Source organism: Coturnix japonica, chromosome 2, assembly GCF_001577835.2.
Source record: "Coturnix japonica isolate 7356 chromosome 2, Coturnix japonica 2.1, whole genome shotgun sequence".
Taxonomy (NCBI): domain Eukaryota; kingdom Metazoa; phylum Chordata; class Aves; order Galliformes; family Phasianidae; genus Coturnix; species Coturnix japonica.
In genome coordinates this window covers 34,683,005-34,709,144 of record NC_029517.1, presented here as the reverse complement: position 1 = coordinate 34,709,144, position 26,140 = coordinate 34,683,005, and the positions used below count along the sequence as shown (strand labels likewise).

The window sequence follows — 26,140 nt, the reverse complement described above, 5'->3', positions numbered from 1 at the left end:
CCCTCCATCAGCTCCACATTATTCGTGGGCAGGGGATCCCAGACCTGAATGCAGTACTCCAGATGGGAACTTAAAAGGGTAGAGCAGAGAGGGACAATCCCCTTCCTGTCCCTACCAGCCACCCCTCTTTTGATGCAGCCCAGGATACTGCTGGCCTTCCAGGCTTCAAGCAGACTTCACCCATCTGAAGTTGAATGCTCCAGCCTAAATTTGCCCCTGGTCCAGCTGCACCACCCTGGGTGCACCTGCTGCAGGCTGCCCATGCAGCTTGCCTCTATCCTTCATACCCAGCAGCTTTCTATCGGCTTTGTCCTGAGAGGAGTTTTAATGAGTTTCCAAGGAAGGACATATGAAAACAAAGCAAAAACATTCAGAAGAAATGACAAAGATGTAAATACGCCAAAGTAAAGCAGATGTCTTGAACATTATGCTTCTTGGTCAGTTTTCCATGCATCCATCTGAATGGCTCATCAGCACGTGGTCATTATCTCCTCACCATTTCTTCTGCAAGCAGTTTTGACAACTGATCTCTAAACAAATACAATGCATGAAATGCCCTGAAACCTGGCTGGCAGTATCTTGTACTTGCTGCTTCACCCACATTTGGAAACAAACTCTGCTAATGCAGAATGACCCTCTAAAACTTTGTAAAATGCAGAGTTTAGCAAAACTCAGCTGCCTGGAGACTAGAAAGTAGAGTTCAAGTAAACACCCAGAAATATTTAAGTCTGGCTCTTCAGTACTGGCAGTAGTGAAGGAAAATTACCTTTCCACACGGCAGCTGAAACTCATTACCGAAGGCGACAGCAGAGAGATGAGTTGGAGCTGGAACAGCCTTGCAAAGCCACCAGGTCTAAGGGCAACATGGGGGGCATATGCCTCTGCTGCTCCTAATGTGCTCAGAGTATGTGCACACTCCATAGTGCGGCTGCCACCTATTTCTTCATTACACTGAGCAGAAAATGGAGTCAGGCGGTCACTGTGAGCAGAATCTGCACTGCTGGTGCTGGACGGCAGCATACAAGCTAGTGATGGCAGTATGGAAAAAGAGTCTGAGGAAGGTGGATGAATCCCCTCTGTGCAAGTGCAGGGCAGTGGAAACAACTGGCTATCTCATCCACGCTGTGGGGATGAGGATTCACATGCTAACCACAGACAGGCATCATGTTGTACAAAAAGTGGAATAAATGATGCTGAGATGCTGGAAGAGAAGGGTCCACACCACCTCCACTGTGCCCAAATTGGGCATTGCTGTTTGTTCAGGAACACAGGGAAGTGAGAGCGAGCCCTGGCTGGAACAGGGCAGTTCAGAGTGCTCTGTCAACGAGAAAACACGACCTTTGGGAGGCGAGCGAATGGACTGCGGCTGATTAATCTAACACAGGAAAATCTTAGCAAGATCTTTTCCTGTTTTCTGCCTCCCCTGCCAGACTCAAACAGAGAGCTTCTATAATCACAAGACGATCATTCTTTCAATTTACAAAAATCACATGGAATAGAGCAAGATAAAAAGTCTTTTTAGGAAGCTCATCCATGTGGCTCCTGGGTGCTGCTCTTACATCTCTCCAGCTCACTTAATGCTCTCTCTCTTGCCATGAAAATAATAATTAGTTGGGTTTTTTTTTCATATATGTATATTTTTTTCCTGAAAGTACATGTCACAGTTGCTGTGCATCACCGAGGGTAAACTGTAAGATCGTAAGTGCTGGGCTGCAGAATATACCCTAAAATCTGCTTCAAAGTTCCTAAATGTGGAATGTGGCCACACTTTTGTACCAGCAGAAAGCACACGAGGGTCACTGAACACTCTGAAGAGATATCCTCACCATATGCACGCATTTATCATACATACAGAGCTCAACATGAAGCCAAGTACCCAGGAGATAGGAGAACCCTCTTCTTTACTGCGAAGACTCAATCCAAGAGCAATCTCACAGCAAACAGCACAGTGTTATACCAGAGTTACAAATCTCCACTTTACTTGGTAAGAACCTGGACTGAGGGACAAGGAACTGGTTGCAGCTGACACTGAAGAGTCCCGTCCAATCATCACTATTAAAGGAAGTCTGAAGCAGGAGCAAACTTCCTCCATAAGCACTTCACAAGCCCTGCTGCAGCCCATGGCAGGCAGCCTACTGGGCCCAACATGTCCCCGGGGCTGGAAGGGAACAGCAGTCCCAAGGGTTGGCTGTAGTTACAGCCCCTCAAACCTGTGGCTTTTGGCACGATTCTAGTCAGCCTTCTCACCTAGCAATTTATGTATCCGTTATTCTGGACACGGGATCCAGAGTCAATATACCTTTTCCCCTTTAAACACAGGTATTATGATACAGTTTTTATTGCATCGTAACTTTTCCCTCTGAAATATGTTAAATGAAAAATTTTAAGCATGGACATGTGAAATCATAAGGGACTTTATAGGCAAAAACCTGTTCCTACTTCTCAGCTGTCTACTGATCTGTCAAAACTGCAACTGCTATGTATTATTGAAGGAAAGAAGGGTTTATGAGTAGAGATCATGAATATTTGGCAGAGCAGCTGCAGTAATATCTGAATTAAACATTGACTATATCAATATACCCAGTTACAGAATTGTATGTGTGACTTCTTTAACGCTACAAGTTTTTTTCTGCGGTGCATTGAGCTGCATCTCAGATGTCACATTGACAAGTGAGTCCTGTGTATGGAAAGTCCATGTGAAATGACCAAAATAACATAAAATGTGAGGGGCACAGTGTCTGTGTATGTAGTTTACAGTGAACTCAAGAAATGAAGCATTGATACTTAAGGACTGTAGCAGTATGCAGATCCAGAGAAGCAAAGAAAGCTGCATGGCTGTGATCTTAAACTTTAGCAGCTTCTGATAATAGAAAATTTAGAACAGTTTTTTTTCAGTAATGGATTCTGGGGAGGTGAAAGAGTAGAATGTATGCAACAGACAACTTACAGGACTCATAAAGCTTCCTTTACTGTAAACACCAAATCTTGGAAAACCACATCCTGTTGGCTTTCCCGGGATAGAACAAGACTGCAATTTCACAAAGCTCTGCAAAGCTGAGCAGCTCTGGGATCCAGGCTGAAAATTCAACTGCACTCCATTCCCAGTAGAGGCTAAAGAAAATACCCCTTTAGGAAATTTCCTCAAAGAAACACTTCATTCGGGATTAGAAAGACCCTCTGTTTCCATTAGCGGGTCAGTTAGTAAGCGCAGAGAGCAATGGAAGGTCACTTTCTGAGGCCGGTCAGAGCACTGCTGCAAACTGGGAACCTGACTGCTTATGGACAGGGTGATGGTTTACAATAACCAGAAAATACAGATAGGCATATCTTTCAAAATAAACTCAGTAAGGAGCAAACTAAGAGCATCTGGATGTATATTTAACACGTAAGTAAACAGAATTAGATAACAAATAATCCCATTTGGTACACTTACGAAACCCATTCATTTTGGATTTAATTCTCTTTCTAAGACGCGCCAATCAGAAAATCTTTAAGTATACTTGGTAAGAAAAATGTAAACAGCAGATTAAAAAGTTGCTTAAAGCAAGCAGAACAGTGACCCCAACCACCTCACCAATGCTGAAGTCAACACTCAGCCAGAGCCAAACTCAGCAAACTCTTCTAATCTCCCCACTTATTCCAGAGAAAACACTGGAAAGCAATGCACTTTACTGTGGGCTCCAGCAAGCTACCAAAACTAAATTCAACAGATTGATTGCTTGTCTATCCTTCTCTATCAATGTCTCATTATGCAATTTCATTTTTGAAAGTTCCAAATTAAAAAGTGAAATCTAGTTCACTGTAATTTTACAAGTCTGTGCCTGCTGCTCAGTAAGCATAAATAAATAATGTGGCATACTGCAAGAACCAAAAGGCTGTTGCTGTTAATAGAAAATCTCAAAATATTTCATTTTTGGGATGCTTACTCATATACGCATACTCCCTTATCAGCTGCATTACCTCTGTAAATAATACTTTTAAAGAGAACAGTATAAAATGTTGTGTTGCATATGGCGAAAAACTGATTTATTTTCCACACTGTAACAAATTTCTGGGCGAGCACAGGACAGCCTGTACTCCACATCTATAATTCAAGGCCACATGTTGTTCCTAAACTAAAGGAGAGTTATGAAGCAGATTAAGATGGTGAGAACAAACACATTTTTCCCCCACTCTAGTGAAGGAAAATGCAAAAGTAAAATCCATTAGACTCTACTTACAGAAAAACACACCCTGTACTGGTTGCATAAAAATTGCCGGACTTCCTTAGAAAGAAGTCATACCAGATCAAATCACAGCCCACCTGCTGCTGACACTTCCTGTCAATATGTCGTGATGTGATTTGCATAGACAGTACTTTTACACCTACATCTAATTTACTTAATTTGGTTGTAGTTGTTGGAAGCCGGGTATAGGCTATGAGCCTGGTGTGAGCTTCAGCTCTCAGCCATATCCTAGTAAGCCAAAGAGCCACTGGCAGTAAAGGATGGCCAGAAATGTGATAAACACACTCATGGGGTTTCAGTACCTACCTCAGCTATGAGTCGATCACAGTAAAAGGCATATGTGCATGCAAATTTCAAATTTCTTCTTTTTATGGTATAGATTTTTGGGTATGGAAAGGAACAGACACTGATGGAAGAGTAAGACTTGACAGCTTGTGTTTAATAGCAATTTGTAGCTGTTCTAGATGGGACAAAGAACCTACGAAAAGATGTGCCATGGTCAGCACGCATAAAGGCTACATTTCTGTTAAGGAATACTCCAGGAGAGAGCCATAGATATATAGCAGAACAGTCCTCACCCACAGCAGCTAACCATTCTGGCTTCTACAACTATCCAGACCTGTTACTGGAGATGGCCAAAGGATGGCTTGCCAAGTTGTAACCAGCAGGCGTGCTGGTTGGCTCAGCCAAAGTCCTTTGGGGTATGCAGAATTTCAAAGCAATGCCCCAGACTCTGTCTGGAGCCATTTAATTTACCACATTTTGAAGAGTCAGATGCTGTTCTCCTTTTATTGACTTCATCAACTAGGACAGGAATTTTGCATGGAAAAAGAGTGCAAGACGTAGTCCAAATGATTGCATGTCACTATGTGACAGCTTATGCCAAATAAGAGAGTAGCTTCCAATTCCTGTTTCCACAGGACATTAGCCCTCATGCTAGCAAATAACTGGAACAGCATGGTTAACACAGTTATAAACTAATTTGGGATAATCTCTGCACTTTTATAGCATCAGCATCGCTGCCAGAAACGAATTAAAATAATTAGTAAAAACAACTATATTCTCACAGCTTAACATGAACCCCTGGTCTGTGACTGAGAATAACTGGTACCCAGTGCAGCAGAGCGTCAGACATATAATCCATGACTCGAACCCAAAGCACTGGAAATCAAATACAACATTCAAATACTCTATGTATAATTTTTCTCATCTGTCATGGTTGGCAATTATTATTATTTTTTTCTTCTTTTTGTGTCATTCACAGAAGCCAGAAAAGGATTTTAAAATATATGGTAGCACAAAACATTTGTACCTGATCCTGTCCTTTTTATGCCTAAACTCCAGGTACTGCATTTATATCACTTGCAACTCCTTCAGCATCTTCTTGCACATGGTCCTGCTTCTTGCAAATGGCACTGCCTACTGCAAACAAATAGCTCTGAGCATTGCTATGCTGCAAAGTGCTCAGGGTTTAGGATCAGTTGGTATTAACAGTATGCAGAAACATAACTCAAAATACATTTTTCATCTTCTGAAAATGATAGTTGATATAGCTAAAACTAGGAGCAATTTTCCATGATTTGAGGAATTTTTCATAGCTGTGCATGAGTGACAGCATGCATCTCTACTGCCTGCACTGTCACTTACTAATGCAGCTTAAATGGAGACGAATACAGCTTGATCATTCAAGCTGATCTATATTTTTCTTTGAACTGATGGAAGCTTTTACAATGGCATTACTGCAAACAATATTACTTCTTTCCCTGATACAAATCATATGCTTTCTGTAATCAAACATTTGAGGCTTAGAAAAAAAGCACTTTCAACTTTCTGTTTCTTACTCTTTCTTTCATTTGTAGGTGATTACAACATACCAGGAGAAAAAACAAAACACAAGCAAATTATAGAACATTGGCAAACTCATTTTAAGATGTTTGTTTTTATTTTTAGTGCTAGGTAACTCAGAAAATTTGATGTCTGGATCCTTAATTTCCAGTAAAGGGGCATAAATACAAGCAAAAATGTGATTACATTATAGCTGGAAGCTAACATGTGCAGAAGTGTGGATATCAAAAGAAATGCTGCTTAAGATCCCTCTACAGTACCAGAACTGCCTAAAATAATGCACATCTGTCCTCATATGATGCAATAGGCATTACTAAAAGAAAAAGGCATCTGTCTTGAAGGATACTGTTCCAATAAACAGAACACTGATACAACAGTCCCTAAAATATTTTAGGCCACTCATCAGCATTTCCTGCAGACTAAAGCATATCCTTGCCACTCAACTCTAAATAAATCAAATCAAAACACTTTCCACTTTCAGTCTGTATAATTTTGTACATTAGTTGCTGACCCACAATGGCCATAGATTCATGGACTGCAGCAGGGAAACCACAACAGTCTGAGAGTCCAGAGGGACAAAACCATGGAGGACATCCTGGATAATAAGATACAACTTATTATTTGGGTACGTAACCAAGTGGCTCATGGGGACAGGCTGCTCCAGTGCAGATCTAATTTAGATGCTCTGAATGACTCAGCAGAGGAAGTTCTCTCTCTCCACTGACTGGAGAGACTCAGAGCTAAACCTTCCAAGTTAGGTAACTGATTTTGGTCGCCCAGCTGAGTGATGGGGCTAACTCCCAGTGCACTGGTATGCAAGTAGTGAAGGACTAACAGTGTGACAGCTTTTCTCCCACATGGATCAGCAAATTTGGGTAAAGCAAAAACTGTTTTTTTCCCTTCCCTTCCCTTCCCTTCCCTTCCCTTCCCTTCCCTCATATTATGTGTACCTTATCTTTTTTCTTTTTTTTTAAGTTAGTCCTACAGAATTATTGACCTAAATTTTACAGTTTATATCAATGGCTATTCTCCAAACTGCTTTAAATCTTTGCAATTAAAAAAAAAAATAAGCGTTTGAGTCAGGAAGGAGTCATAGCTAAAGACCCCCGAAAATATGGTGGCTACCCTTTTAATTTAATGATCCTACATTAGGTGCATTTTCTTATGAAGATTCTGATGTTATTCTTTTACGATAAAAGATAATCTGTGAACACTCAGAAGATAATTAGTTTTTTCTGCATTTTTGTCCATTTTTGGTGTTAGCACCAGCAATGGGCAGAGAGGCACCTTGATCATTCAGGCAAAACTGTTGGACCATAAACCTTCTCTCTTATTGCATTCTTTTCTCTTCGGAACTCCTCTGGGTATCTTTGCTGCTCACTGAATTCAAACCAGAAATCCAGGCAGGGCTGCCAGCAGAGGAATGCTGTCTTTTAAATGCTCAGAACAAGGGACAAGGCTTTAGGAGACAGCTGAATTTGCCAGAACATCGGCTTCTCCTCATTGCCCACACAATGATGGCATTGTATGAGAAACCATCCCACCACACTCAATCTCTCTTTTTGCAAACCCAGCTACAATGACGAGTAAAGTTAGGCCCAAAGAGTTGAGCATTCAGTGGCAGCCCTATAACCACTTGTACCAGCTGGATAAATCCAAGTTGCTCATTTTGTATGGAATTTGTTTGCATGCTATCTAGCAACACTCAGAGACCAGGAAAAAAGAAAGATTTTAAAAGTCTTCGACTGAGGTCATAAAGCACACAAATTCCAAAACACGCCTCTGAAATGCCTGACAGTTTACAAAATGGAAAAGCTGTAAATAAGTTTAATATTGTAAATGTGTTGTATTTTACACATAAAATGATGGGTTGGCTCTGGAATTTCTACAGAACACAAGAGCACTGTGAAGATAGGCTTGATTTTGAGATTTCAATATATACAAAGCCATTAGCAGGCTACAGTGCACATCAGCCTTTTGCATTGTGACACTCAGAAAGCTGAGTGTAGATCCTGCGACAAGCAGGACAATGTGTTGTGTGAGTTACAGAGCAGATCAGAAATATCATGACATGATGTCTGAAAAACAGAGATGGAAATCTGCATCCACAGTAGCAGTCAGCAAAGCAAGAGCCACAACAGGTACAGACAGTAAGGGAAGAAGGTAGAGCGGGGAGTAGCTTAGGAAATTATCCATGGGCACGTGACAGCCAAGAGAAGTTTAAAGTTTCCACTGTAATGTTTCCCTTGTTCTCCAATGGAGCATCTCAATGTCATAATGGCCAGTTACAGCTCTCCAAAGGCTCATGGCTAGAAGGGTCTCTGTTGAGTACACGCCCTTCATTAGAAGAATACTGCTTTTGGCTCACAGGGCACTGGACTACTATAAAACAGTTCAGTATCTGATGCTTTTGGGACAGAAAATTAAGGAACCGAACCTCAGGGAACAGCATCAGCAAATGGATAAAAGTCATTTGGGGGGGAGTGGGGAGGGGTGTGCCATTAAATAAACAGTAAACTAAGTAAGAGGAGACTGTAAAGAGAGCCCTGAAAACCAAGAAAATGAAAGGCTGCTGAACCAAAGGCAATAATAAACCCAAAATCTCAAGGACAGAAAGCTGTCTCTTTGCAATAGAAGGAGATGCTAATGATTATGTTGACGGCAGCTTCACAGCAACTCAGAGCAGAAAGGCAAAGGAGGAGCAGACAGAAAACCAGAAGAAAACTAAGGGAGAGCTATCACAGAAAAACAAAAGGAACAGGGCCCCAATTAGAGAGAAATACTGCATGAGAGGAGTTTTCTATTTGTATTTCCCAGGAGAAACAAGACTGCCAGGAATTTGAAAGGAAAGGTAAGTAAGTCAGGAAGCAAAAGGGCTTGAGAAAAGGATCTCAGATAAGAGGAAAGTCCAATGCAAGAGGAAAAATCAAATGAAGGTAAGGTCTAGTAAATCAGGTGCAGAAAGAAATGTAACACAGCGATCAGTAAGTAAGGTTACATCTCCATGCCCCATCATATTTTGAAATGTTGGTCAACTGCAGTGAAATTGCAAATACTGTAAATATTTGTGAGAAAATGAAGTCCTTTTGAAATTGCATAGAAATATGTGTTCAGGAAAAAGAAAAAAAATGTATGTGTTTGTTAATGAGAAGAACGGCTGTAACATGAATTCTTCTTATTATTTTCTGACTTAGCAGAGAAGCAGTGTGAAACTGCAACACTGTGCTGAGCAGAAGCCTCCAGTGGAACTTGTACTTTCCAATAAACCAGGGTTAACCAACTGAAAAGCAGAGATCCATAGAAAATGAGACTTCTCCAATAGTGATGGTCAATTATGAGTATTTATTTAAACTCACAAAGTAACTGGATAGATTTTTGCACAAGGGCAAAGAGAAGTGAAAAGACAGGACTGACAGCTGGAATGGAGGGTGAAGGTAGACTTGGGTACAGGTGGGAGCTTCGGTGGTTAGAAAGCTGCAAGGAGGCAGCTTTCGCGAGGTACAGGAGCAAACAGAGCAAAGCTAAAGGAAAATAAACTAAGCAGTCTAAAAGGACTCTAAAAGAGTAATGTTCTTTGGAGAAAAAAGTAGAAACTGTCAGCATAAACATTTCTGCTGCTCTTTTTTGGTGTTTTGGTCACATATCACTGTCTGCTGTTATCTAGCACATCCCTTCTGTTGATCTGAAAGCTCAAACAGCTCTGAACAGAAAACACAGCACTTGACTACCCACTGCCTGGCTCACCATGTTATTTGCCAGCCCCTGGCATTCACTAAAGGAAGGTGATTCAAAAAGTGGCACAAACTTCTAAAATCCTAGTCACACATGTTGAAGAGCTAGTGTCAGCTAATCCAATTATTAACAGTCTTAAGCAGTCACATTATTGATTTGGAATCCTATTTGTTTCTTGTACACTTGGAGGCTTTATATGTAATTCATCTCTTAAGAAAAAAAAAAAAAAGGAAAGAAAGAAAGAAAAAAAGCACTGAAAAAACCTACATCTACTGCTAACTGCTGAATTATTCCATTCTACAAATTAGTAAATAAATGAACACAATTTTGTTGGTGAATGGCAGTGAATAACAGCTACTACCTTACAAGAAGGATTTCTTCATGTATTTTGACAAGTGTGGTCTTAATTATTTACAAAAACACTTTGCAGTATGCCAATAAAAGCCCCACCGTATATCCTAGCGTATTTTTTAAAACTAATCAAGTCTTATGAACACGTGACCTTTCTGCCACAGTCTGCAATTACACTTGTGCTTAGAGTAAGTCTGTAGGTGAGCAAATGACACCACCATTTGTGTGTTAGCATCTGTGTATGATGAGACCCCCCCATTAAATGAAATCAGGTGGGGCATATTCTTACCATAGCTTTTCTCATAATTCAATAGTTCTGTGGCATGTAAAAGAAACAGATACAGATAATATCCAAGGAAAACCTCAATATGAAGGTTATTCTTCAATATGAAAAAGATATTCTACAGCAGAAATGTATTTCAGTGGTTACTTTCAATGTCTCAGTATCTGAGGTTATAAAACAGAGGGAAAACCAGATTCTCATCCAATAGTTTTCTGCCTAAAGACAGAAACACAGAACTATGATATATTTAATGTCACTACAAAAGGCCAGTGGCATGGAAGACGTTGCAGGATGAAAGGATAAAGTAAAAATGCCTAACTAACTGCACAGTATCTGAAGGTTTTATTATTCTTGATACAAATAAACCATCAAAACATCTTACACTACTTATTCTAGTAACTTTATTAACATGTACACAGCTATCATTTTCATTAAGCCTTAGGATCTTCACTGCACTAAGCAGTAGACAACTATTCTAATCTGAAGGATTAAAAGTACAGATATTATGTCTAGTTATTAGAAAAGAACATCATATCAGGGTACCATAACTAATAAAGACAACCACGAGACCACTTGTGACATATCTTTTCTTTATCACTTTTTGCACTACATTTTTCCTTGCACACATGCCGTTCACTGTGTATTCATTTAACTACACCATATATACATGGTTTCATTGATATTGCTTCTCTGATATGTATCTCATCTTTAAATATATCCTCTACTTTGGAATTGCATATCATATTACTGCATCCTACGGAACATTCATTCATACTCTGACAATCGCGGGACTAGAAAGTAGCTAGTAGATGTGCCAGCACTGCCAGATTACATTTTGTGAATGCCATTCTGCTAATCTTCAAACTCCCAATTTGATTTGAAATTAGTTAGTTAGACACTGCCAAAAATTTCCAGATAATCAAGTCCTTCTCTCACAGAAAAAGCAAGGCTCAGAGCAGACAGTGACCATATGAGTTCTCAAGGTACAGTTATAAATGGATAATGAAGAGCCTTACAGCATTATCACTTTTTATTTGATTAACTCTGCATCTGCAACCACGTTCTGATGTTAGTCAATGCTTATGGAAGCCCCTGAAAGACGTACATTGGCAGGAGTTACAGAGGAAAAGAATTCCAGGAACGATGGTCATTTATTTGGCTTTACTCAAGGATCAGAATTAATTCACACAAGCAACTTCATTGCCTAGCCCCTCCCAAAACCAAAATGCATTACTATAAAAAGAAAGGGAGACAGTGGCACTCACCTTACATCCCTCACAAGCACTGACACCATAGTGATATCCAGATGATTTGTCTTGACAGACAAAACAGGGCTTGTAAACACGCGGGGGTGGAAGAGGTGAAGGAGGGCTTGGAACAAGTTCCTCAGAACTGGTGCTCTGAGTTTCAACTGCTAAAAAGAAAAAAAAAAGGAATATAAATGAATGACTCATGAATGAATTTCAAATAATCAGTCATTTACTGTATTACTACGATCAAACTGGTCCGTATCTGTCTTTGCTGAGTAAAAAAACTAGAAACAAAAAAAAGACAAATAGTGACAGAACTATACGCTGCACACTCAATAGTGTATTTTAAACTATCTGGGATGCAAAGTGTCATGTTCCAGCTACCAAACACCAAACAAGCTTCATCTCACTTCAGATATGCAGCTTAATTATCTTACAAGGCCCCAGAAATGGAAAGACTTGGGCTTGCATTTTGTTTTTAGCATACTGAATTACATGAGATCCATGTGTGTACTCTGAACATCAAACTTAAATGGAAAACTGAGGCACGCATGCTTCCAATCCACCGCTAGTCTTGGAAGAGCTCTTATATCTTTTGCAATTGTCTACAAAAGGTAACATTTCCCATGTGCAATTCTGCCACAAAAAGATACACAAATGGATCAGGACGTATATGAGGAGGTGAATGAATAAGACCTGAAGTGAAAATTACCTGGATAAGAAATTTTTGTTGTTGTTCATCAGTAAAACCAGCACAATCCAGGAACACTTCCTTATCAACTCTACAATTGGTAACATCAGGAAACCTCTCTGAGAAAAAGCTATTAGATATTATGACCCCATGTCCTTTATTGCCTTAATATTTCTGGATAGCCATTTGTTTTGAACTTGCTAGAGAGCCAGTCATCCTTTTCGGTGAGAGGACATGAAAGCTCTACGATGTGAGATAAGACACGTGAACTAGATCTTTTCGGAACATCTGCATTAGTTTTCTGTGATATGCTGTCACCATTCCTCACATTTATTGTAGATGTGCAATACATTTTCATGTTTCACCTAGCTGTTCTGCTGCTCCTCAAATAAATCCCTCCAACTTTTCAACAGATACACAGAAATGACAGAATCTGTGAACTCAGATCTATCCAGAAATATTAGGCACTATCTGCACAGCTAAATCTCCAGAGCACTAACAGCAGGCCCTAAAGAATATTACTCAATGGAAAATCCGAGACAAGATTTACTGTACATGATATTTTTCAGATTACTGAGATGATACATTCGTATTAAACCTATGATTCATTGTCAACTCGTGTTCTTCAAAATTCAGAGAGGATCACAGCATGTGATACAACTTCCGATTACTCATTAGGGAAGGGACAATTTCTGCCATTTTTACTTGGGTTAAACTACCATCAACTTCAAGGACACATTTTTTAGAAGAAAATAAATGCTGGAGTGAAGTGTTAAGGGCACTGATTCTAAGCACAGAAGTATCTTTTCAACAAGACAAATTTATTTATATATGTAACAATAGGAAGGTTTATGTGGAAAAAACAGAAAAGTAAAATTACACATGGCTCAATAAATCATGATGTTAAAACAATGTCCAGAACTATACTTAACTGTCTCAGCATTAAACATGCTGAACCTTGACAAATCAAGTATCTACAGCTTCCTACTGGCCCAACAAAATTTTAATGAGATTTTTTGTTAATGAAAAAAGAAGTGAGAACAATCATTTCTTCTCAATAGTAATTTTTGGTATTTAAGAGAGACACGGAGTGCTCCGTTATTGATTTCTGCACAGTCATCCTGCTTAAATCAATAATCTATTAGTACTTCTAAATTAAAGTTAGATTCATCAAATGCCCTTGAGAGTCCTCAAACATTCTGCGTCTTATTTCACGCTAGCACAAGTATTATAGTGGTTTCCAATCAGTCTCAGAATGATAAAATTTTAGTTTAAAACTCTAATATCAGCAGACAATGTGTTTCGTATTAGCTCATTCAATTCTCCCAGTCAGTCTGAAAGGCGGTTTTTAGGCTTCCCTTGGGAAAACAAAGTTGTGTCATTCAATAAAACAACCACACTCCCGCAATCCTTCTGTGATTTTGGTTTGTGAAAAGCAGCCTACGAGGAATAATGCCGATACACTTCTGTTTTTTCAACAACCTCATTGTAAACAAGCTTCAGCACCTAATAGTGATGTTCAGAATATAAGCCATATTTACAGTGCAGGTCTGTCAGTCACTGGCCAAGCACCAGCAACCTGGGTTGGTCAGAAGAGATAAAGCAACCAGCTCAGTCCACAAAGGAAGAAAGAAAAAGTGGTCAACAACTGACTATCTGAAGGCGCCATTGCAGATTTACTTTTTTTTTGGAAAACTTGAAAATGAGAGTGAAAAGCCCAGGGAAAACCTGAAGATGCACCCCAAAACACTCGGATAGATATACTACTGGAAAAGCTGAACCTATTTGATAAAGTACTTGTGTCAGATGAACAACTGCCTGGAGAGTTTGAGAACGTTTGGTCCTAGGCAAGATATATGAGGTTTCTGGAGCAGGCTCCAACTCTGCTTACACAAACTCTACTCCTAGTTGGCTTCTGACTCACTGTTCTTCCTTGGATATAGGCTTTTAAAATCTGTATTTGAAAATGTATGTACTGACAGCGAGGAAATGCAGAAATCAGGTGCAGAAGCTTGTAGTAACTGAAGCTCACTGGGTTTTGAGCGCTACTTTTCTGTCACATGAAAGGCTACTGGAAGACCAGCAGCAAAACTGATTTTCATCTATGCCTGTCTGCACATGAAAGCTAAAAAAAAAAAACAAAACCAAAAACAAACAAAAAAAAAAAAGAAACGGAGAGGGGGACACGGATGACGTTTCCAAAAAGTCAAAGTTTGGAATTTTTTCAAGAAGTCTTAGAATTTTAGGAACAATTCAGTCAAATCATCTTCTTCTGATGCCCTGCAGCCTCATCCTGTGGGCTGTGACATCACCCACCTGAGAAAACAGAGCCCCAGCCCAGCGCAGAACACCTGAATGCTGCCCAAGCACACAGGGGCTGGCAAACAATAGGTCACTTCACCATTCCTAAGATGTCTGAAATATTTCTAAAGGTTAGATAAAGTGGCAGATAAGATCTTGAAAAGCACAGCATGCTTTGTGAGAGCTAATTTACTGCCAGCTAAACCATGTTGACAGATAGAGGTATTTCACTTTGTGACCAAGTAGAAGCAGGCATTATGAAATGCCTTTCGTTTCACCAAGAACCTCGATTATTAAGCTAGTATGTTAGCACACACTTTGGACAGTTGAGTCTTAAAAGAATAAGAAGTTGTAAAGCAAATGGCATTTCCTGGATAGCCTCAAGGGAATTGTGAATACTGAGCTCAGGGTCCCTGGTGGGAAGCAGCAATTTCAGCTAATTAGGGTGAATAGCAAAGTGTTGCATTTGGTCAAAACATTCTGTTAACCCTCATTTTTGTTGGCACCAACAAGAGTCTGGATTTTTTGCTTTTTTTTTTTAATTCTTCTTCTTCTTTTTATTTTTTTTTTTATGAATTCTCTGCAGGAGTGCAAGGCACACAGCTCACATACATTAGGCAGAAAGTCAAAGGAAACGCCAAAGTTCAACTAAAGTACAAGTAATTAGAACCAGATTCTCTGCTGCTTGTATGTGTGCATTTGATTGTAGAAGTTATTTATAAGCCTCCAAACATTTGAAAAAATAACTATATACTGTAGATCATTTAATTTTTATGTCTAGTCTGGAAAAAAAAAAAAGTCTGCTTTTAATCATCTTCCAGGAAAGAGCCAGGAACTGGGAAAGCGGGTCTCAATTGTTTCAATACAAATTTCTCTCTTTCATGTGCCACATAAAACTATACTATAAAATTAAATCCAAAATATCATTGACTCAACCCCCTGCCCCAATTTTTTTTTAATAAAAAACCTCTTTGAATTTGTCATGCTTAAATAGTTTGCATTGTTACGAGGGTGTTTTTTTTTAAAACTGTTGTTTGGAAGACAGACAAGAGGGGAGAAAAAAAAAGTGCGAGAGAAAGAAAACATTATGGTGGAGACTTGCCAGCCTTGACTTAGTAACCTGGCCATGACCCTCCAGCGAGTGTGTGTTTGACCCGGTCACACATGACTCTGGCTGCGGACTGTTGCTGGGTTATAAGTCCCAGATATTTTTACCATATATACAACAGGTGCAGATCAGAGACAACAGAAAGACAAAAACAAAGTCTTCGCTTTGCGTGAAGACACTGATTTTCTCTCTTTCAAAGCAAACAGCAAAAGCAAAGAAGTCGAGGTACTATTTCACTTTATTGACATCTCTGTACTTGATCGCTGTTCTACATGAGAATTTACTGCAGGGAGGTTGAGTGGGCTGAGGGCTGGAAGTAAGGAAAAGGCTTAGGGGAAACAACATGCCAAATGCTGATCAACTTGCATTGAGTTACCAAACTGTCACATCCAAACCACAATCAAAAATCTTCCCCTGTATGGCTAGGTATGCACTGAGGTTCAGGAAGGAATGTTTCTCATTAGAGAGAACACAACATACCTGGATTATAAAACATAGGCTGTCACAATAATTCCAGATTGAGATATTATTATCAGAGTTTTCAGAAGTACTTAAGAAAATGTCTTTCACATTTTAGGGTTTCTTTTTCATTACTCGTGTCTTGCTAACTCTGCACATCTGTCTTAAAGCCATGATGTTAAAATGTAAGTTATTCTACTTTAATTCCTCATTACAATTTTTCCAGCTTAAATTTTAATCAAGCCATAGCTCAACTCTACAGGACAGTCTAGGTCTTAATAGGCACGTTCTGGCCTCGAAAGACAAAAAAACATCCAACTCTTCAGGTTTGGTTTTACTATGAAAAAGGGTCTTTTCCAACAGGGACATCAAAAGTCTGTACTTTATGATTGGACTTTTACTTGAGGGTGCCGAATCCCAAATAATCTCTTCGCTATTTAAAAAGCCAAGATTACTGTGTACAGTTTGGGAATCCTACAACACAACTTACTTAAAAAACAACCAAGCTTACAAGAAGTAGAGCTTGTGGAGGTCAAAAGTCCAAGTTGCAAGTTCTAACTAATAGACAAACCACCACAAGGTCACCCAGAAGGTGCCTCAGCCGAGGTCATTTTCAGAGCCATTCCTATGGCACAGCTCCTGCTGCCAACATCTATCTCAGATAAGGTGCAAGCCCTGATAGGGGCAGCCCACTTGGCAGAAATCTCTAAAGCTGAAGTGCTTTTGCTGTTAGGACTTTTGTCAGTAAAGCAGTGATAGGACAGCTGGCTCCTGTCCAGCCACAGCTGGGAGAAGAGTGGTCCTGCTGAACTCTGTCCCCAGCCTAGCAAGTACAAGGAGTAGTTAAGCGCATGCTTTGATATTCTTACCCTAATGAAGTTCCAGCTACAAATTTGGCTGTGCTCCACTGTAGACAAGCACACAATCAAGACAGTATTTGCTTCCCCCTACACTTCTGCATCTCAAGTGTTTAGACTTCAGGCTGCTTTGGGGCAGGCCACTGGTTGGCCTTTCATCAACAAAATTGCAAGGTTTCAATTGCAGATGTGTAATATTAACCAGCAGAGTAAAGTAACTTAAGTCAATGGAGTCAGTGGATACTGGTCTCAGCCATATGACAGCAGGATAGCTGACGTCTTTATTTGTGTCAGTTGATTAGGGCCAAAACGTAAAATTCAGCTTCTTACTACCAACACAGTAGAGCTATCTGGATGTGGTTGCAGTAAATCAGAAAGCAAGACAGTCTACCAGTTGCTTATCCTTTTCTTCCAGTCTAATGCAATTTCTGTTCCTCAACAGCATACTCCTTTTTTCATTTGCTGAACAGATTCAGTATTCCCACAAACATCTTCTCTTGGTTGCCCAGTGAAAGATGGGTGTGTTTTGACAATACCCTTTTCTGTTCCACCACAAATAGTCTGGTCTCTTAATTAATCCATTTGTCAAGCAAGCAGATTGAGTTACCTGACTTCACAGTGCCATATACCCTCCAAGGGCCCCACATGCCAGTGGCCTTCCCAAGCAACACTGCTGCACAGATCTGCCCCCTCCACCCACCCGCTGGCACACAGCAAGGCCTGCAGTACTCCTGACCCTGCCATATTTAGCGGCATGAGACCCTGCTCTGCGCTACATATCTAATCTACAGGCATGGTCTCCGATGCTCCAGTACTTGAATATCCCATGAGCACTCATATGTTTATCTTTGTAACACCCAAGTGGGATAAGGAAAAGGCTATTCCTTTTACTTCAGAGATAGGAAACAGAAGCACTGACAGCCTAACAGCTTGATTTGCCTAAGTCTTAAATTCCTGGAAAAAATGCAAGCAGTACCCAACTAGAATTTTCAACAGCAACCAAGATCCCAACTAACTGTAGCTCTCACACTGCCTTTCAAATGCAGCCTTACATATCTTGCCCCAAGTTACAGATGGCATACAACACAGAGCAGGGAACTTAATTAAATCAGCGCGCAGTAGCTCTAACAGGGGACACCTCTGAGGCACTGCCCAGTTCCCAAGTCTGAGCATGCATCCCACTCAGCAGCCAGCTGCAATATTAGAGGCCCTCTGTCTGCAAGAGCCACCAATACTGCTGGCAGGAGCTCCGGGAGGCTGGTGAGAGGCTCATCTACACTTGGTGACTTCCACAGACAACTGACAATCAACTTTCAGCAAAATGACCACACCACATATTCAACTATGCAGGAAAGTTCTAGCAGCAAGCGGTCTGTCCTGAGAGAATCACAGATTGGCTGAGGTGGGAAGGGACCATTGGCTCCTATCAGGCCCAACCCCTGCTAAAGCAGGGACACTCAGAGCAGATTGACCAGGACCATGTCCCAGCAGCTTCTGATGACCTCCAAGAGGCAAACTCTCTGGACAGCCCATGCCAGAGCTTAGTCATCCCTCACTAAGGTGTTTTTCTTATGTTCAGATAGTGCCTGATGCATTTGTTTGTGCCCTTCACCTCCTGATTCTTGTCCCCAAACATGGTTATTACTCAGCAACCCCCATGCTTTGGTGCTTTGTCCCCACACAGGCAGAAGCAACAATAGAAGCTGACACAACAATCTGTACACATGGCTCTACTGTCCAAGCCACCAGGAGACTCATCTACCACCAAGACATAAACTTGAATCTACCAGGATAGAAGAAAAGTGTCTGTGCTACATACTGAGCTCATCTGGTCTGGAAATCACCAATATGCCCAACCATATATTTCTAAATAAAAACCTTTTCCTGAAAATGCTGCACATCATGCCCTGAAAGTGTTCTGGAGGTGAGCTGTGACTGCATGCACCTCTAGTGCTTCTCCCAGGAAAAGTCAGGACTTCTAGCAACTACAAAATTACTCCACACACACATTAATTGCAGTGAGCAGGACAGCAAGGAGGATGCAGCCATGCTGTAGGAGATCATTCAAGCTTTGTAGGTTTGCTCAGCATGGTCTTCTCAAACAAGAGCAGCTTCTACTCCAGAACTGCCAGCTTTGCAAAGCCTGATTCTCAAGTCCTGCATCCACTAAAAATATGGGGAATTGGGTCTATCTAATACAGCAGATTTAAGTTCACCTGACTTCCTCAAAGAAAATGATACTGTTCTGGGGTCTGTATTTTTTAACATTTGTGTCAGCACAGAGTTGTACATTTGGTTTTATCCATATGGGTAGCTACAGAGACACGTTTACACTTGACAACTGTAGGTGGAAGCTTGCCATGATTAATCGTATTAGAGGCAAGAACTACATCTGGTTACACCAGTGCTACTCTCAGGACAGACTTAATGATGCGCTAGGAACTGAGAACAGGAGTGTCTTTCGCTAAATAAATGGTTGGACAGACACCAGGAGGTGTTTCTGGGAGAGCGGGGGTGAAAGCAAACATGCAGACAGGATGGCCAGAGGGGCTGTGGGCATGGTGGAGCTTACAGGGCAGCAGCTCATCAGTTTGTATTAAGAGCCTACCTTATGAAAAGGAAAACATGTTACAGGGAGAAAAACAAATCGTATGGAAAACTGAAGGAAAACATCCAAAAGACGCTAGCTCTGTGTTTTTTTCAGGTCGGTGATTTTCCGCCTGGCCACTACCATGCAGAATTCCATCAATCTGGAGTGAATTTTTCATATCACTGTAAAAGTGAAAAATAGGATCTTCTTTACCAAAGACAATCATGCTCCCATTTGTGCGAAGCTCCATTTTCCTTTGAAAATGAGCTTTTCTTACAAGTGGGGCTCTGCTGGTTTTCCCAGTGAATTCCCAAGGTCAGATCCTCATCTGGAGCAAAGCAGCACAGGCAAAGCAGCTGCAATGGCTTAGAAAGGGCAAGGACTCAGGCCTCTTTATTTATGAAAACAGAGCCTCTTTCTGTGACCTATTGATAAAACTGTGTCACAAATTTAGCATGTTTTCCCTGCAGGATCAATAACCAGAAAAAGTCACACTGTGAGGGATAAAACACTTAAAAATAGCAGAGGTGAGATTCTTTTCTTCAGACCAGTTTTACAGTGCCATTAACACACCAATTCCAAGAAGTACCCTTGATTTGTAAACATATAAAATGGAGAAAGCTCAAATCCAGTCTCTTCAATAATAAATAAAAATTGCAAGGATAAGGAAATGGTTACTGCAATCTCTATACACATCCAGATATTTTACTAAGTCATAAAGTCCTCATTTACAGTTATCAAAAGCTTTACAGTACTTTGAGCACTTTTCTTTTACCTTCCAATCTTTTCAAGCATCCAAACTGAATAATCCAGAGCATTATACTACAGGAACGAAGGAATGATTTCATTCCAGAAAGCTGGCCTCTCATCCAAGTTGGTATTAGGTTTCAGTGTTACTGCATCTGCCAAATAAATTTATTTTCTATATATTCAGCGTGTTCTTATGGCACTATTTATCATGATTTTTTATTTTTTAATTTTTTTTGCTGTGGCTTGAATCCAGCAAGAAAATGAGTGTTTTCATATCTTTAATCATGTACTGCTTTTATACAGTTGTTCAGTACCACACAGACATAATGAAACTGTTGTGCTCTGCTTGCCGATGCCCTAAAACCAACTGGCTATGCAGTATTCTACATGTAATTCTATTTCTCAAACTCTAGGACCATCAATTTAGGCCATTTTGATCTTCAGGTATTTTTAGATCTTAAAATTAATAGAGTGACTCAGCAAGAGCCAATTCATTGATCAAAACTATTTCAAGTGAGTACAGTCCAGTTAAAATGCTTATCATCCCAATTAATTTGTATTACAGCCACACTGCTGGATATCACTAATTGATTTATGTACCCTCCTTTCTATTCCCATTTACAAGGGCAATTATGAACTCTATCACATATGTTTAAATGGGTTATATTACGATAATATCTAGAAGCTGGACTGCTGAGCTTGAAGTCCTTAAGAACAGGTGAACTCTTCTTTAATGGGCCCGCTATCAATCTGCTACAAACAGCCCATAACCTTTGAGGCAGAACACGGCACTAATATTTCAGTTTTCATGGGCAGTTTGGGGTTGACTCCGATGATGAGCTCAAACGGTATTTTTAATTGTTTTAAAAATGGCATATTATAGGCAGCAATAAACACTTAGAAATTAGTATTATACCAGCCACTGCTCTCTGGAAAGCATGGTTTCTATAAACAAGTTAAAACGCATACATCTGTAAATAATAAGTATAAGTATGCTGCATTTAATGAATAAGGGCACTAAAAGAAATTGAACAGTAGGGGTTCAGCAATTAGAGTAACTGCCCATTTTATTAAAAATGTATTGTTTCCAGCTTTCACTTTAGAAGGCACTTATTGCTCTGCTAATTCTGAGTTTTGATATCCTTAGAAAAGGAGGCCTACCCTTTATTTTCTTTGACAGTCTCATCACACAGTCCCTCACCTCCTTTTACAAGGCATCAGACAATTATTAAGCTTATCTCACTGCTTGAGATCTCACTCTTGGGCCCTTGCTGCAGATTTTTTGGCATGATGCCGCTCAGAGGTATGTTTCTTCTTCAAGTATGAATCTGCTGAACCAGCAAACCCCAAGAAGCAGCCACCCACAGCCCAATTGCAGGGCTGCAGCTTCCCAGCCCTCCAGCAGAGCAGAGGGAGGAACATGTGTCCAGCTTCTCTGCAATGACCTCTGCAAAACCAGGGCCATTTGCTGAGGATGGTGATGCTTGGGGCTGTGAAATGGAGCCGTGCATTTCCTCTTGCAGTGGAACAGCAGCCTCCTACAGAGGACAAGACAGAGCAAACCGAGAAAGGTAACCTGTTTGAAAGGTAGTTCTAAAGCAAGGAGGTGTCCCAGGAAACATCTCCCATGCTCTTGGCATTATTGCTGTTAGTCTCTGGGGTACCTGTGCTTGCACAGGTCTATTACATACATCTAGCTTTTCTCCCTAGTAACAGTAAAGACTTCATAAGACTATTTTTAACACTAGCCTAATTGCACCCACATTGCTACACTGCTACAACTGTGGGGGTTTAATTAAAACAATACATTATTCCCACTTAGACATGACATAAAACTGTAAAAAATGGCTTTCATCACTTCATCACTGCAACAAGAAGGGCAGTCAGATGAAATCTTAACCTTACTGACATCTTCCAACGCACATACACACACCATAACAGGGACAAACTGTCTCCTCAGCCAGATCAGGCCAGTGCTCTACTAAAAGCAGCACACCTCAACACTTCCTATGCTGACATGAGAAATTCAAGTTCATGGAATATTTAAGAACTGAGTATCACTAATATCTGTTGAGGGGAGAAAATGAAATACACACTTTATCAAGCTGTAATGCTCGCCTGAGCAGAATTGCAGTATTTCTCAACTGAATGCCTGCTAGACAAAAGATGATAACATAGTGGGGAAGATACTGTGACAATCTAAGACAGCACTGCTTTTCTTCTCTTTGAAAATCAGTATCCTCATCATTGTGTTTACATGCTGCTTTATATCTCTTCCTTTGGAAGTTTATAGGTGGGATTTACTTTCCCTTGGTGCAGCTAACCTGGAAAGCATCACTACGTCCCCCTGGCAGTCAGTGCCACAGAAGCTAAAAGCTAGGAAGGGGCTTGGTGCCTCAGAGCAAAAAGGTAACAACACTGTGAGCAGATCTGTACTCTGCCTGGAAGATAAAAGATCAATAAAATAAGAAATTCACCAGAGACCAGAGCCTAGATGAGAACCGTGACTGAAGAGCTCATTTTCCAATATTCTTTTCTCTTACTCTCTACCTGTGGTGGATTTTCCTATTAATCCCTTAGAGCGAGGAACGCTCATAATTTTACCTCTGCCATCTGTGAGTACCATCCTCACTCAGAAGAGAAAAAGATATGCACACACTGTAATGCTGATGAACAGACTTGTGCTAGTAGTGTTTCCCAGTCGCTTGGTGTTTCCTGTTCAATACCCACCTTCAGCCCTGATTTAGGGTTTTTTTTTGCCCAGCTACTCTGCCCATGCTTTACTGCATTATTCCAGACTTATAAACAGGGAAGCTGTCAACTGCACTTTAAACAGTATATGACATAAAGGAAATATTTGATAACAGGAAGAACTCCAAAGAGCAAGACAGGCAACATTCAATCCTGACCCACCTAGAAGCAAATTCAACACGTGATGTCTCAAAAAACTTAAAGAAAAACTTACACTTTGAAAATAGGAAATTACTTTTTCCAAGTGAGTTTCAGTTCTAGAAGACCTTTGACTACTGTGCTTTAATCATTTTTTAATGTCCATAATGCGATTATCCAGCATTATACATATGCATATAAGTATGTTTCACAGAATAAGCAGTCTCAAGGAAAACACTTTTCTTGCCATATTTGAGGGATTTGGGCCATCGTTTTCTGTAGAAATTAAGCTTATTTGTACAAACACTTTTCCAGTTGTCATGGTTGGAAAGATATGCCATTTAATGTAAATACTTTCCATGCCATCTTCCCAAATTTGCAGGACAGTGTTAGTATCTTCAGCAGACACTGAAAGGATTCTGAAGCCATAGCAAAGTGTAATTGACAACATACTGAGGCTGCACAAAAGAACTGGGGATAGCATAGTGAAACTGTCTGGAGAACTACCTCTTTTACCCTAAGGTCCAGAAAACCTCTAGCCTGTGGCACTGGTAATTCATAGTGCATGGCACAAGGCAGAGCAGTTATTTTAAGGAGTAAGTACAACACTGCTACAGCACAGAGCTGTTAGCAAGAAACAGTTCTTTTTTTTCCCATTCCTTAGTATTTGTAAATGTCTTGACAGCTAGCTGTGCAGCAGCTTACAGTTGCCAAAAACTGTACTTTATACCTACTTAAGCTTTTCACACAATAGGTTTCTTGTGATTTCTCTCCACTTCCCCTTCTAAGATCAGATCTTGTGTAGTTTGTCACTACATACATATTCCTTTGGAAATTTTGGGAAATTGTACAAGTGCTTTTTCCACACATGGAACCCACCAGGCATGTTATCCAAAGAGATTTTATAAGAGCTCCCTGTGAAAGAAGGAGACCCTCTTTGAGAAGACTTTTCTCTGGCTAATTTACTCTGGGATCAACCAGTACGGGCAGTCCCTGTATACAGGCAGTGCTGGTGGGACAGGGTCACATTTAGGCAAACTCCCACACCTCCCCAGGCAGAAGGGACATCCCGCTGTTTGATGGCGTCCCCAGCATTTGCAAACCAGTTTGTCTGATCACTAAGTTCTATTGTTTCCTCAGATAAGCAGGGCCCCAGTGAACAATTAAAGCTTTCAATAAATAATCTGTAAGCACATTCATTTGATTTACTGTTATTTGATACAGCAGTTAGTTTCAATGGGGCACTTACTATTGATCACGTAAAGTACTACAGACAAACATGAAACACTTCCAGAACTCCATGGATTATTACTCTTTATCTGCCACTCATCTGGCTTACTTGTAATGGTTGCAAAATTTAAAATCAATAACAACAATTAGTGTTCTGTATACTCTCAGGAATGAATCACGTCAAATATGTTTTGTTACAAAAATGAAACGTTAGGGAGCATATAAAACACAACAGACTCTTGCAAGCAACAAAACTGAACATTTATCCTTGTATTATAAAGTTCCCAACATGGGAGAGGGTAAAGAATATTTAAAAATATATGAGTAATTTCAATGTACCCAATGCACACATTATAATGGGACAATGATAAGATTTTCCAAAAAAAAAGGAAACTATTTAAGCATACCATGTTCAGCTAAGCTGGTGAGAAAAAGGCAACACATTTTTCCTTAGAAAAGTCCACGGTCACTTGACCTCAAAAGGAGTTCTGGGTTGCTAATAATGGCAGGGCTTGCTCCTGCGTAGGGAACCGAAGATGAATGAAATAGTCTGATTCATCCTCCTACTGGCTTTTCCTGAAGAGTCCACGACCACAACAACAAAGAAAGCTGGAAATGGATTGTAAGTGGTTTACATAGGAAAACACCTTTTCTCTTAGCTTGAGATTCATAGAAATTTGTTGTGAATCTAATGAAATGCACGGAAATAACAGTATTTTTGGGATTTCTGCAAGAGCAATAATTCTAGATAATTAAAATGCAAAGCAATAAGAGAAATGTTTTATCATTAAACTGTAACCAGAGCTCTGTGTGAAGTCATCCATTCAGAAGACTTGTTTTTCATCAATTATTTGTTATTTATCTGATGTAAATATAAGAAGGTCTAATTAAAATGTATGACTCCTTATGCAGCTTCTTGTCATTAAGACCAATGAAAGCGTTCTGAAGACCATAATGAAATAATTATGTTTGCCTTTAAGAATCCTCTTCAACAACACATGGCAGTACTACACTAAATTAAAACATCAGGAACTAAATTTCTCTTGCATCTATTTCCATTTTCACTAATTATACCCCCAAGCTTTCCAATAGACCAGGCCCTAAAATTCTTTTGAAGCTGAAACAGCCTAAGGAACAGCAGCCTTCCCATAGTAATGGACTTTGATGAACAAACAAAGGTAATGCAGCCCTGGAAGCATTAATATTTCAGATAGAGTTATCACGTGAAAATATGTGTTTATTTGAAAAATGGGGTAAAAGACGGTTGGTAAAGAGCCAAATATCTGTTTCAGGAAACCTGATACTCTGATTTAATCTCATCTAATTGTGTCACTCCTTCCTCACCTCCTTTGGTCAGAGCGTTTTCTTTCTCTGTAAAGAAATTAAGCGTAGCAGAAGCGTAACAGACATGCTATTACTGGGCAGTGTCGGTGTAAAATTCTGTAAGTAAGCTATGCTTTGACATTTTAGTAAAGGTGAAAACAGCAATGTTGAGCAGTTGCACCTTCCATACTGGGCTCCATTTCAGAGTGAGGTAGAGCTGTTTTCTCTAATAGCACCCAGACATACAGTCCCTCC

At 40.1% G+C, this 26,140-nt stretch overlaps 1 protein-coding gene across 7 annotated transcripts in view; it reads right to left on the bottom strand.

The window, feature by feature from the left end:
- RARB (retinoic acid receptor beta) overlaps positions 1 to 26,140 on the bottom strand; it is a 308,621-nt gene that overhangs the window by 54,284 nt on the left and 228,197 nt on the right. For 5 of the 7 annotated variants that reach the window (XM_015853902.2, XM_015853904.2, XM_015853903.2 and 2 more), the window contains one exon: positions 11,703 to 11,851. In XM_015853902.2, the coding sequence (XP_015709388.1) occupies positions 11,703 to 11,851 (149 nt within the window). The remainder of the gene's footprint in view (positions 1 to 11,702; positions 11,852 to 26,140) is intronic. The other 2 variants (XM_015853905.2, XM_015853907.2) reach the window with 1 other exon arrangement.